This window comes from Sorex fumeus, unplaced genomic scaffold (assembly GCF_029834395.1).
Source record: "Sorex fumeus unplaced genomic scaffold, SorFum_2.1 ptg000002l, whole genome shotgun sequence".
Classification (NCBI taxonomy): domain Eukaryota; kingdom Metazoa; phylum Chordata; class Mammalia; order Eulipotyphla; family Soricidae; genus Sorex; species Sorex fumeus.
The window spans coordinates 574,487-589,190 of NW_026606059.1; the positions used below are offsets into that span (position 1 = coordinate 574,487).

Genomic DNA, 14,704 nt, shown 5'->3' on the forward strand with positions numbered 1-14,704 from the left:
AATGTAGCCTGCTCGAGGCAATCGACGAATAACAGGATGATGAATGAATGAATGAATGAAGAAAAAGTGGAAGAAAGAAAGGAATGGAAATGGAATTAACATTAGCGCTGAATACTTGGCACTATTTAAATCAAAGATTTATTAATCACTGTTAAACAACTGAATATTGAATACTCTCAGTAGCTTGCCAGGCTCTCTGAGAGGGGCGGAGGAATCGAACCCAGCTCGGCTGGGCTGCCTTCCCACAAGGCAAACGCCCTACCGCTGTGCTATCACTCTAGGGCTGAAGTGATAGCACAGCGGGTAGGGTGTTCGCCTTACAAGCGGCCAACATGGCCGACCCGAGTTCGACTCCTCCGCCCCTCTGGGAGAGCCCGGCAAGCTACCGAGAGTATCTCGCCCGCACGGCAGAGCCTGGCAAGCTCCCCGTGACGTATTCGATATGCCAAACACAGTAACAACAAAGTCTCCAGTGGAGACGTTACTGGGCCCGCTCGAGCAAATCGACGATCAACGGGAGGGCCTTTACCTTTACCTTTACCTTTAAACAACTGAACTGATTTAAAAAATATTAGTGTCTATAGGAAGGCACTTTTTGTTAATATAAGACACTTAAGTTTCATTATTTTATTTAATTCAATTTTTTAGGGCTGTGAGAGTCCTACCTGGTGGTGCTTGGGGCAATCACGCAGTGCTGGGGTTTGAACTCAGGATTTTGCATACACTCTGGCATGTGCTTTGAAACTTGATTTATCTGCCAGCTTCTTAATTCATTTTTAAATTTAATTAATTTTATTTTTAAGCTTCCCTCTCGGAGAGCCTGGCAAGCTACCGAGAGTATCCTGCCTGCACAGCAGAGCCTGGCAAGCTCTCCGTGGCATATTTGATATGCTAAAAACAGTAACAAGTCTCACAATGGAGACGTTACTGGTGCCCGCTTGAGCTAATTGATGAACAGCAGGAGGACAGTGCTACAGTGCTATTTTTAAGCCATACAGGATTTCCTTAGATGTTACTCCTGGTTCTGTACTTGGAGCTTATTCCTCACTGTGTTTAGGACCAGTCATGTTAGGGATTGAACCTGGGTCTCTCACATTTAAAGGATGCACTCAACCTGTTGAGCTATCTCTTCAGCCTCTAATAGAAAAAGGAATTAAAATAAATTTTTCAGGCCCTGCCTTGTAGTGCTCAGGGCTTCCTCCTGGCTCTGTGCTCAGGGGTCGCTTCGGGTGGGCTTAGGAGCTCTATTTGTGGTGCTGGGGATAGAACGAAACCCAGCCCTGTGTTCTGCAAGAGCCTTCCTTGACTATCTCTCCAGTCCTATGATGCACTTTCTCGATAAATATAAGTGCATTGGGTCTTTAAAATAACACATACCCATTCATTGTTGCCTTTTATTTCACTTAATCACTTAATCACTTAACTTCCCGTTAGTCGTCGATTTGCTCGAGCGGGCGCCAGTAACATCTCCATTTGTCCCTGTCGAGTGCTAGTGTAGCCCAATGGCATCTGTTCGCTCCGGGAACATGAAGGGCCTCAAACCGATCGTTCATGATCTTGACGAAGAAGTCTGACCATCTGGTAGGTGGGCGGCCACGCGGTCTCTTGACATCCCGTGGAATCCAGTCAGTAACAGCTCTAGTCCAACGGTCGTCTTTAAATCTCATTACGTGACCAGCCCATCTGATTTTCGACACCTTGGCAAATGAGACAGCATCCCTGATCCTTGATCGTCGACGGATGTCAGAACTCCGGATTTGTTCTCTCATTTGAGTGAAACGTGATATTCCAAGCATAGCTCTTTCTATTCTTCTTTGGGAGACCTGAATGGCGTTCTCATCTTGTTTGCGTAGGGCCCAGGTCTCTGAGGCGTATGTTAATGCAGGAAGAACAGTGGAATCAAAGAGATGTGCCCAGAGCCGGAGGTTCTTTGTCCTCTTAGCTATTTCTTCGACGCTCTTGAAGGCGTTCCAAGCCGCTCTCTTCCTCCTGCGCAGCTCGGGTGCCAGGTCATTTGTCATGTTGACCTCTCGACCTAGGTACACATAGCTGTTGCATTCGGAGATGGTTGTTCCATTGAGAGCGAATGGGGCGTCAGGAACAAGGCTGTTTCTCATAAACATTGTCTTCGTAAGATTCAGCTGTAGTCCTACCTTTCCACACTCACGATCAAAGTCGGCCAGCATTTGTGCCGCTTGGCTGATGTTTGGTGTGTTATTAAAACAATATCATCAGCAAAGCGGAGGTGGTGTAATTGCCGACCATCTATCTTCACTCCCATTCCTTCCCATTCCAGTCGTCGCATGATGTTCTCGAGGGTGGCACTGAAGAGTTTCGGTGAAATGATATCACCCTGCCGCACCCCTCTCTTGACATCAACGATCACTTCTTTGTAGAATGGTGAGATCCTGGTAGTGAATCCGCAATTCAGCTCATGGAGGATCCTGATGTATTGGGCTTGAATGCCCTGATTGGCTAGGGCTTCAATGACCGCTTCCGTCTCAACAGAATCAAAGGCCTTCTTTAAATCAATGAACGTTAAGCAGAGCGTCATCTTGAACTCCCGAGAAACCTCAATGAGCTTGGTTATTGTGTGGATATGGTCGATGGTGCTGAATCCTTTGCGGAACCCTGCTTGCTCGCATGGTTGTCCTTCATCTAATGTTCTGCCAATCCTATTCAGGATGACTCGAGTGAACAACTTGTAGATGACAGACAATAGGCAGATCGGGCGATAGTTGCCAATGTCATGGATGTCTCCCTTCTTGAACAGTAGTACAGTCCTGCTGGTTTTCCATTGGGACGGAACCTTGCATTCAGACAGGTAGCGAGTGAAGAGCCGAGCCAGTGTATTGATGAGTACTGACGGCAGGTTCTTCAGGTGTTCAGGTCTGACCTTGTTTGGGCCGGGTGCTGTTTGTTTCTTTACCGACGAAATGGCGTGTCGGATTTCGGAGGGGAGAACGTTGGGAACAACATACCCATCCTGTGGAATTTGGTATGTTGGCAAGTGGACATGGCTATCGAAGAGATTTGAGTAGAAGTCATGGATAATCTTCTCCATTGCCGTTCTGGAGGATGTGACGGATCCATCAGGACGTCGGAGGGCAGTCATCTTGGTCTTATAGTTGGCGAAGGACAGGCGGGCCTTACGAATACGTTTCCCGGCTTCTGCCGCATCTACCAGTACTTCAGCTCTTCTCTCTTTGAGGTCTTCCTTGATCGCATCTCTGGACTGCTTTGCGAGCTCGGACGTTAGCTTGCGGTTGCCTGAGGCATGCACCAAACCACGCTGGCGAATTAGCTCAAGAGTTTTCGAAGATAGGCGACTTTTTGTGGCTATCTCTCTCTTGGCGTTCCTCGCACATTCATGGAGGTGCTGAACCAGTCGATCGTATTCCTCATCAATGTTGTCAACAATGGCATCTTCCCATGTTGCCGCAATAGTACCAAAGAGTTCCCAGTTGGTGGTCATTCTGGGAGTTCTCTTTTTGAACTTTGCAGCCCTTTCTCCCCGCTCTGTGAAGTAGAATTTTGCACGAAGGAGACGGTGGTCTGATCCCGTTCGAAATTTTGGGACAACAGCGACATCAGTCAGGCAAAACCATCGATTGAATATGATGTGGTCTATTTCGTTGTGGAATCGTCCACTGGGAGACTCCCATGTCCATCGTTTAGATTCTGCCTTCTGGAACTGTGAGTTACCATGAATGGTCTTGGTCGACATGATGAACTCAGACAGTCTCTCACCCTGTTCCTTCCATTCTAGGCCATGGGTCCCGATGTGAAGTTCTTCAGCTGATCTTCTCGGTCCTATCTTGGCATTAAAATCACCCACAATGATCTTGTAGAAGGTGTGGTCTTCTTTATAGACCTTCTCTAGCTCTATGTAGAACTTCTCGATTTCTCTTTCATCATAATGAGATGTTGGTGTGTAGACAACGAAGATAGAAACTGCAGGCAGTGAGCCACATCTATTCAAATGTAAACGTCCGATTGGGGTTGTTAGGCATTCGAATGAATCAATGCTCTTGGCCAAGTTTGTGTTGACAAGGACACCAACGCCTCCAACACCTCTTTTATCGCATGTTCCGAGGAACAATTCTTCTCCAGTGTCGAAAACGGCATGGTGAGATTCGTGCCTTCTTGTCTCGGTCAGACCAATGATGTCGTACTTGATCATTCGCGCTTGTACCATCAGGTCCTCGATGGATGCATCTGATGCTAGCGTACGTGCATTGAAAGTACAGACGATCATTTTTGTCTTCCTTCGTCGTGGCAGCCTAGGTCGGCCTTGAGATTTTGTCGGCCTCTCCTTTCTCATCCTTCTCATTGCTGCCATGTCGGTGAAGCCTTCAGGGTCAGTTGAATGAGACCAGTTGTGGTTACTGGTTTTGGCATATCGAATACACAACGGATAGCTTGCCAGGCTCTTCCGTGCGTGCGGAATACTCTCGGTAGCTTGCCAGTCTTTCTGAGAGGGATAGAGCCTTTTATTTATTTCACATAATTTTATAACATGCAATTTGACTGATATGTTTGAAATATGGTACCTAAGCATTGATATACGCGCTTGTAGTACACAACGTTTCTTTAACAGCATCTTACTGGTTTTCTGTGTTAAAAACAACACAGTGTGGATGTCATAATCTACATATCTTATTTTTTTCCTCTTGTTGAGCTCTCTCTTTAATAATACATATAGTTCTGATCTTCTTAGGTTAACGGCTGGTCAATGTCTATTTCAGGAATATCACAAGTTACCATTGTTAATTTGTGCTGGGTTCAGGTTTCTGCCCTTCAGAATGATACTGAGGTATGATTCTTGGATAGGTCCTCTGATGGTTTCTGTATACGTGTCTGGAGTTTTTGTATAGCAAACAATCCTGACAGTTCATTAGTTTTGGGGCTACGTCCTATGGTGTTCAGCAGCTTCTTTTTCTGTGATCAGTTGTCATTTTCAGTCGTGCAGAGGGGACCATGTGATGCTGGGGTTTGAGCCCAGGCCTCCTGCATGCGAAGTTTGACTTTATCCTTTTGAGCTGTCTTCCCCAGCCCTTAAGTTTATCTCATTTAATTCTTAAAAGTGTTTATCAAGGTGGGTGTTATTCCCATATTACACATGAGAATACAAAGGTGTTGAAATGCTGTATAACGTAGCTAAAATAATCTAGATCAAATTTTGCCCATTTAATCTGGCCCTGTCCCTCAGCATTCCATGTAATTCTTCAATTTAAACCCTACGATCATTAGAACAATTATAGCCAGTAAATTAGTCTGCATCGTTTCAAGGCAGAGAATCAAGGCAAACAATCAGCTACAGGGACATTTAGGAAAGAAGTAGCAATTGGTGGCCAATATCTCATTTGTCAGAGTTATCAAGAATTCACCATTTTATGCTCTTTGGCATATGAATCTGAGTATTGCTTATGCTTAAAACAGTAGGCAGAGCTACTGTTTCTGTGATCGCTTAAACTGCATACATTAAATGCAACATTCAGGCTACTTTAAAGCCAGTGTTCTGGTTAGTATATCAGAGTCTTGTGTGGGTAACAGTTGAAACAGTACAGACCATTTTCTTCTGGCAGAGAATATCACTTCTGATTCTTTGTTTTTTTTTATTTTATTGGTGAAACACCATGAGGTACAGTTGTAGATCCACAAATTTTTGTGCTTGGGTCTCGACTATACAATGATCGAACACCCATCCCTCCACCAGTGCCCATTTCCACCACCATGGGCAATATCCCTCCCATCCCCATCCCCCCCATCCCACCCTGCCTCTGTGGCAGGGCATTCCCTTTTGTTCTCTCTGTTCTTTTGGGTATTGTGGTCTGCAAAAGAGGCATTGAGTGACAAACATGTTCAGTCCATAGTCTACTTTCAACATGCCTCTCCCCTCCTGGGAGGATCCTCCAGACACCCTTTATTTGGTGCTCCCCTCTCTATCCGAGCTGTCCTTTCCCATAGAACACCCGGCTGGCCTCTAAGCTATCGAGTAATCCTCCTGGTGCTGATCTCAGCTATTCTTGGGTATTAATCTCATACTTTGTTACTTTATATCCCCCAGATGAATGCAATCTTTCTATGTCTATCCCTCTCTTTCTGACTCATTTTGCTTAGCATGATACTTTCCATGTTGTACCACTTGTATGTAAATTTCATGACTTCATCTTTTCTAACAGCTACATAGTACTCCATTGTGTAGATGTACCAGAGTTTCATTAACCAGTCATCTGTTCTTGGGCACTCAGGTTTCTTCCAGTTTCTGGCTATTGTAAAGAGTGCTGCAATGAACAAACAAGTGCAGATGTCACTTCGACTATACATTTTTGCCTCTCTGGGATATATTCCCAGGAGTGCTATTGCTGAGTCAAATGGGAGCTCAATTTCTAATTTTTTGAGAATTGTCCATACTGTTTTCCAAAAGGGCTGAACCAGTCGGCATTCCCACCAACAGTGTAGAAGTGTTCCTTTCTCGCCACATCCGCGCCAGCATCGGTTGCTTTTGTTCTTTTGAATGTGGGCCAGTCTCTGAGGTGTGAGATGGTATCTCATTGTGGTTTTGATCTGCATCTCCCTGATGATTAATGATGTAGAGCATTTTCTCATGTGCTTTTTTTGCCATTTGGATTTCTTCTTTGAGAAAGTCTCTGTTCATTTCATTGCCCCATTTTTGGATGGGGTTGAATGTTTTCTTCTTGTGGAGTTTAACCAGTACTTTGTATATCCTTGATATCAACCTCTTGTCAGATGTGTATTCGGCAAATATACTTTCCCATTCTGTAGACTGTCTTTGTATTTTGGTCACTGTTTCTTTGGAGGTGCAGAAGCTTCTTAGTTTAAGATAGTCCCATTTATCTATCTCTGTTTTCACTTGCTCGGCCAGTGGCGTGGCATCTTTGAAAATACCATTAGCCTCAATGTCATGGAGGGTTTTGCCAACTTTGTCTTCAATGTACCTTATGGATTCTGGTCTGATGTTGAGGTCTTTAATCCATTTTGATCTTACTTTTGTACACGGTGTTAGGCAGAGTTCTGAATCCATTTTTTTTCATGCAGCCGTCCAGTGATGCCAGCACAATTTGTTAAAGAGGCTTTCCTTACTCCACTTCACATTTCTTGCACCTTTATCAAAGATTAGATGATCGTATGATTGAGGGGAGATGTCAGTGTATTCAACCCTGTTCCATTGGTCTGCAGTTCTGCCTTTGTTCCAGTACCGTCACTTCTGATTCTTAATGCCACTTTACTGATGTTTGTACTATGTGTTTCTTTAGACTTCATTTTGACTTGTGCTCTTTATTCACCCTGCTAGGTCGGAAACCCGGTGTATTGGTTGTGCGGATTCTGGAGCTGCATGAGGAAGGCGGCATGCACGTTGCCATGTGCGAGCAGGTGGCCGGGCCACAGGAGCACAGCCCTGCCCACGGCGGCCCCTCCAGGGCTGGCCTGAAGGTCCTGTTCACCAGGGAGACTGCAGGCCAGCTTCGAGGTCGCCCCCAGGATGTCGTTCACATTTTCCCACCCTGGTGAGTATGAGGAGCTGCTTCCAGGAGGGGCAGATGGAGTTTCTTTCCAGAGACGTTTTTATCAAAACATTTTTGTCACTTTATTACAGAGAAATGCCAGGGGAAGCAGGCCAGGATATGAGATAGAGTCGATGTAACAAGAGCCCTGAACTCTCATTGCTAGCTTGTTTGTCTTTTCTGGCAGTACATTTGATAATTTGGGTCAGGAGGGCAAGGGAGAAAACTATTATTAACATTCCTGTCTAAGTGGTATGATTTTTATAGGTCTGTGTGTTTGTTCTTATCCGTCGCAGAAATTTCACTAATTAATTTTGGTTTTGAGGTCACATCCAGTGGTGCTCAGGGGTCACACCGGACTTTGCTCGGGGAACTGGAACGTGGTGCTGCGATTTGAACCCAGTGTCACAGTTGTCACCAGAACAAGCCCTCTCACCTTTGAATTATCTCTCTGGCCCCATGCACTTAATTTTACTAAGAAACATTATTTAGTAACAGGATAGTACACATTAGTACCTCTTTTTAAAATTAGGGGAATTAAAACCAAATTGAGATGTAATGGGTTTTGATTTCCAGGAATATAAATGATTATTAATGGATCTGAAATAGTTTTTAAAGGTACAGTTTGCTGTGTTTTTTATGTGATATTAATTTCTACCACAGAAGGAAGGATATTGTTACTTTTTTGTGAAGGTGTAGTGTGAGGGCCTCCCAGGTCCAGGGGGCCCCAGAGCCACTCGGTGATGTTCTGCCCAGGGCCGCAGTCCAGTGCTAGAGGCTGAGGGTGCAGCCCCGGGTACGGTGGCATCTGGGACAGCCAGGGCACCTGTGGGTGGTGCTGGAATGAGATTTTTGTGATGCGTAAGAACAGAAGGACAGCTCTGTAACAGGCCTTCCAGGCTAGACTGTGAGCTTCTTAGGAGGCCATGTCCCAGGCCCCTGACCCTGGGCGAATTCTCCAGCCCCCATCCTGTCATTTTTCTCGTGTAGTTAATTTTTTTTCCATCTTAACCTGTGTTCTCTTCTTGTGGGCACATTCTTCCTGGCAACAAATTGCTGCGAGAAGATGCTGATTCCCCCGACCCAGTTGTCCCTGATTCTTTTCTTTGCCCCCTTTTATTTAGCTTTGGGCCATCTGTCCTACTCAGACCTCTGTCAGCAGTGGCTGTCACCCTCCCACTGCTCTCAGCATGGCTGCGGCCTGGGCAGCTTCCCCGGACTGAGGAAGCAACGCGGCCCCATGGGGATGCTGACAGTAAGGCAGAATCAAGCTCCAGGCCTTTCCTCCTCTTCCTGCACTATTTCTTGTCTCTGGGAATGGAAGTAACGTTCCTGTGTTTCTCCTCGTATCTTCAACTCCTCATTTGCTCATGATCTCACTTCTCCCAGGAAGAGTCTGCTGGAGCTCTGTGCCCCTGCCTGGGACTTCTTGTCACCTCTCTCTCTGACTCCTTCCAGGCACTCCTGCCTGACTATAGTCTTTACTCCTGTCTCCCTGCTCCTTCCCTTCTCCTTCTCTCCCAGAAGGTCAGTGGCTCCTGCTTCTTGTTAGTACAAGCATCGTTTCTATATTTCAGAGAAGCTTGGTGTCATTGATCATTTTTTTGATGAGCAGCTATGCAAGTGACTCCTTGTCAGAGACACAAGCAAGTTTGATAGAGCTTTTAGTAATATTTAGAATATTTCAGTGAAAATAAAAACTTTGGCTCAATATTAGATATTATTGAATGCATAGAGTGTTTCAATCTTTGCAGCTTCCCAGTTGTAGATTCTTATTGTAAAAATAAAAATTGGACAGACCAATAAAGAAGGTTTTATTGTTAAAAAATCTTTTTGCTTGGTGCCAGAGAGATAAAACCCTGGGTAGGGGGTGTCCTTTGCATGCAGCAGACCTGTGTTCGGTCCCTGACACCTTGTTTCTCTTTATTTGGGGGGGGGGTCACACCTGGTGATGCACAGGGGTTACTCCTGGCTCTTCACTCAGGAATCACTCTTGGCAGTGCTCAGGGGACAATATGGGATGCTGGGAATCGAACCCGGGTCGGCCGCGTGCAAGGCAAACGCCCTACGTGCTGTGCTTTCGCTCCAGCCCCGACACCTTGTGTCTCTTGAGTCATATCAGGAGTGATTCTTGCGTGGAGTCAGGAGTGACCCCTGTGCATCACCAGGTGTGACCCCCCCAAAGAAAAGAGAAACAAGGTGTCAGGGACCGAACAGAGGTTTGCTGCTTGCAAGGAACACCCCCTACCTAGGGTTTTATCTCTCTGGCACCAAAGCAAAAAGACTTTGATCCCTGAGTGCAGTCAGGTGTGTCTCCAAAACCAAGACCAAAACAGACAAAAACAAAAGTTGATTTGCTTTCTGTCCTTTGGTGGGTGTTGGTGAGCACCGTCCCTAAGTTCCTGCCACAGGTGCTGGCCTGTGTGTTAGAGAGAGAAAGGAAGGAGTCGTTGCTTTGCTTTCCCTTCTGACGGCACTCCACTTAGCACATGGATTCTTTCAGACACAGAAACACATTGAGACCCATTAGGTTAAACGGAATACACTAGCAAAAATTCCTTATTTAGTAATGTGAGATATACTTATTCTTGCTTGAAAGATCTTTGAAATAGTTGAGTTCTCTGACCTCAGATAGTATCATTGGCACACACGCTGTTTTATACATGTTCCAGTATTATTTTAAAAGTAGGATCTCTAGTTTTTTTTTTTTATCATTTTCTACATGATGATAATCTATACAATAAAGGCGAAAGTCAGAGTAGAGATGATCTGTGGCTTGACTTGTCTCGAATGAGAGTGTCTTATCGTGGCCATTGAGGCTTCATGATGGATTTTCTCCTCTTTACTCTTCCAACTTCTTTTTTTGCTGCTCGAGGCCCCCTCCCGTTGTTCATCGATTTGCTCGAGCGGGCCCAGTAATGTCTCCATTGGAGACTTTGTTGTTACTGTGTCTGGCATATCGAATACGCCACAGGGAGCTTGCCAGGCTCTGCCAGGCTCTGCCGTGCGGGCGAGATACTCTCGGTAGCTTGCCGGGCTCCCCGAGAGGGGCGGAGTAATTGAACTCGGGTCAGCCATGTTGGCTGCGTGCAAGGCAAACGCCCTACCGCTGTGCTATCGCTCCAGCCCGATATTTTAAAAAAAATATTTTTTAAATTGAATCACAGTGAGATATACGTTACAAAATTGTTCATGATTGGGTTTCAGTCATATATTGCTCCAAAACCTGTCCCTTCACCTGTGTGCATTTCTTCTAATGTCTACCCCCCCTCCCCGCTTCTATGGCAGGCATTTCTCTCTTCCTCCCACCCTCTGCCTCTCCCACTCCCTCCCTCTCTTTCCCTCCTTCCTACCCTCTCCTTCCCTCCCTCTCTTTCCATCCTTCCTAACTCCTCCCTTCCTCCCTCTCTCTCCCCCCTCTCTCTCTCTCCCTCTCTCTCCTTCCCTCACTCCTTTCCTCTCTTACATTCCCCTTCTTCCTCCCTCCATTCCCTTCCTCCCCCCTCACCTTACTGGTTTACAGTACAGATACTCGCTGATCACCTGATCACTTGACTTCCCATTAATCATCGATTTGCTCGAGCGGGCGCCAGTAACGTCTCCATTTGTCCCTGTTGCTTGCTAGTGTAGCCCAGTGGCGTCTGTTCGTTCTTGGAACACGAAGAGCCTCCAACCGATGTTTCAGGGTCTTGACGAAGACGTCTGACCATCTGGTAGGTGGGAGGCCACGCAGTCTTTTTACATCCCATGGAATCCAGTCAGTAATGGCTCTAGTCCAGCGGTCATCTCCAAATCTCATTATGTGTCCAGCCCATCTGATTTTCAACTCCTTGGCAAAAGAGACAGCGTCCCTGATTCTTGACCATTGACGGAGGTTGGAACTCTGGATTGTTTCTTTCGAGTGAAACGTGATACTCCAAGCATAGCTCTTTCGATTCCTCTTTGGGAGACCGAATAGCGTTCTCATCCTGTTTGCCTAGGGTCCAGCTCTCTGAGGCGTATGTTAATGAAGGAAGAACAGTGGAATCGAAGAGATGTGCCCGGAGCCGGAGGTTCTTCTGGGAGTTCTCTTCTTAAACTTTGTATTCCTTTCTCCATGCTTTGTAAAGTAGAATTTTGCACAAAGGAGACGGTGGTCCGATCCCGTTTGGAATTTTGGGACAACATTGACGTTGGTCAGGCAAAACCATTGATTGAATATGATGTGGTCAATTTTGTTGTGGAATTTTCCACCAGGATACTTCAATGTCCAACGTGTAGATTCGACCTCTGGAACTATGAATTACCATGAATGGTCTTGGTCGACAGGAGGAACTCAGACAGTCTCTCACTCTGTTTATTCCATTCAAGGCTATGGGTTTCGATGTGGAGTTCTTTGGGCAACCTTCTCGTTCCTATCTTGGGATTAAAATCACTGACAATGATCTTGTAGAAGGTGTGGTCTTTATAGAACTTTTCCAGCTCCATGTAGAACTTCTCAATTTCTTCTTCATCGTAGTTGGATGTTGGTGCATAGACAACGAAGATAGAAACTTCTGGCAGTGAGCCACATCTATTCAAGCGTAATCATCCGATTCTGATTGTTAGGCATTCGAATGAATGGCTAAGTTCGTGTTGACAAGGACACTGACACCACCGACACCACTTTTGTCCCATGTTCTGAGGAATAGTTCTTCTCCAGTGTCGAAAATGGTGTGATGTGATCGATGCCTTCTTTTCTCGGTCAGACCAATGATGTGGTACTTGATCTTCTGCACTTGCACCATCAGGTCCTCGATGGATGCATCTGATGCCAGCATACGTGCATTGAATGTACAGACAGCCATTTCAGTCCTTCATTTTGGCAGCCTAGTTCGGCCCTGAGATTTTATCAGCCTCTCCTTGCTCATCCTTCTTAACGCTGCCGTATTGGGGGCTCTTTCAGAGTCAGGGGAATGGGGCCCATTGTTTTTACTGTTTCTGGCATATTGAATACGCTGCTGGTAGCTTGCCAGGCTCTACCATGTGGATGGGATACTCTCGGTAGCTTGCCGGGCTCTCCGGGAGGGATGGAGGCTTTTAGGGCAGCCTCTAATCACTCTTACAGGTGTTCCCATGGTTCACACCATATTTGAGCCCTATCAAATAGGGTATTAAGTGTCTTTCGATGTGCCGCAAAGCAGACAATCTGTCCGGAAAGCGTCCTGGAGTGTGGCAGTGGCTGGGTAGTAGAGGTAGTGGAGGTTGCTGATGAGGTATTTATCTGGCACCAGCAGGGTGGGCTTCTGGGTGTGGTCCCTGGGTCGCTGGGGATTGGTGGAAGCAGGCAGAAGACCGCTGTTTCCGGGTCCCGTTGAGCCTGGAGTCCAAGGTCACAAAATTCTGCTTTACCTGGTTCTGTGGGACTTCACTCATGCGTGAGGCTTGCCCCGAGCATCCGGAAAGCGGCCTGGAGCGTGACGGTGTCTGGGTAGTAGAGCGTCTTCATCCATACTAGTCATAATTTAGAAAAGACCTCTATTTTACTCTCGTAACTTTCAGTCACAGAGATTTGAGCTATTTTACAAAATGCATTTTTCCTCCTTCTGTCCCTGTTTGTCACGCTATCCCAGCTTTTGGTGCTCAGCATCGGTTGCACACTCCGGTGCAGTGCTTGCGCAGTTGTTCCCAGGGCTCACACACCTAGTTGGGCACCGATGCGCATGGGACTGTGTTCTGGAGATAACGCACTGTATTGCAGAGCCAGGGGCCCACCCAGTGGAACTTCTCGGCTAGCCTTTGCTGCATGTGGGTTGCACCGGGGATTGAGCTAATGGCCTCCGGCTTACAAGGCAGGAACTGTCAGCCACTGAGTCATCCCTTGGATCCCAAAACACATTTTTGGGGGAAAAAAAAGGAAGGAATTCATGGGATGGAACAATGAGCACTGATATGCCAGGAAGTACTCAATAAAGTCCTGTTGACAGAACATTATTTTGATCAATCTTGGCACAGGAAATAGAGAATGTACATAACACGTTGTCTGATATAGATAGGACCATGACCATGATATTTCTGTACAATGAAGTAGCATCATCTAAATGGTGAGACATGTGTTTGCACAAGAATAGTTAAAAAAGAACAAAAACGTGCCTTGTGTTCTGAGAGTAACGTCTGTGAAGATCTTGCTGCTCTGGATCCTCTCTTGAGCAGATGCAGACACCTGGGGGGCTGGCGACCACCGGGCTCTCTATCCATCTGAACATACTGGGAAGGTCAAAAAGGCATTGCTAGTAGTCTAATTCTAAATCTCTGTTCACATAAGTAAATTCCTGTAAGAAATAGGCTTTTACCCAGTGGTATAAGTAGGCAGTTTTATCACTTGCTGTTTTCAGCCCAGCAGTGGCTGTTTAGAATTTGGTGAGAAAATCACACAAGTTAGCCAAGAAAACATAGTGTTCCATGAGTGCAGGCATTACCCCAGCTTCCGACAGTGGTGTGCTGGTGCTTACCCAGGAGACCAAGAAAATGGAGATGAGTCAATGAGAAATGAAAACTTTTACTTAAGAAAGGAATCATTTGTGGCAGTTTTTAGTAAACTTTATAAGAAATGATCCTCTCTCTTACTCTCTCTCTCTTTTAACTGAATCACTGTGAGATACACATTACAAAGTTGTTCATGACTGGATTTCAGTCATGTAGTGTTCCGACATCTGTCCCATTACTGGTGCATATTCCCACCACCTATGGCCCCAGTTTTCCTCCTGCCAACCTCCACCCACTCTTCTTCTATGGCATTCTCTCTCTCTCTCTCTCTCTCTCTCTCTCTCTCTCTCTCTCTCTCTCTCTCTCACACACACACACACACACGACCAGCTGTATTGAGGGCTTGTCTCTGCACTCAGGGATCACTCTTGATGGGGCCCAGGGGATCATTTGTGTTGCTTGGGATCGAACTAAGGTCAGTTGCATTTGAGCCCTGTCATAGCATGTGGTGAGCACCTCCAGGAATGACCTCTGAGCAGAGTCAGGAGTAATTCCTTGACTTCCTGAAGTATGCAGAATTGTATAGCGTAGCAAGGGACAATATTTTTGCATATGCAAAAATCAGTAAAATGATTACTATTATGTTGGAAAATAAGTTAGCCAATGTTATTTGGTAGTTTATAACTACACATGATAATTGTAAGTGGTTATGTGTATGCTTGAATAATTTT

General features: G+C 45.9%; 1 protein-coding gene across 1 annotated transcript in view; it reads left to right on the forward strand.

Annotated features, from left to right (window-relative positions):
• The window catches only part of SPIDR (scaffold protein involved in DNA repair), a 344,944-nt gene that overhangs the window by 132,849 nt on the left and 197,391 nt on the right, over window positions 1-14,704 (forward strand). The window contains exon 8 of the mRNA XM_056111030.1: window positions 7,319-7,532. Coding sequence (XP_055967005.1) covers window positions 7,319-7,532 — 214 coding nt within the window. The remainder of the gene's footprint in view (window positions 1-7,318; window positions 7,533-14,704) is intronic.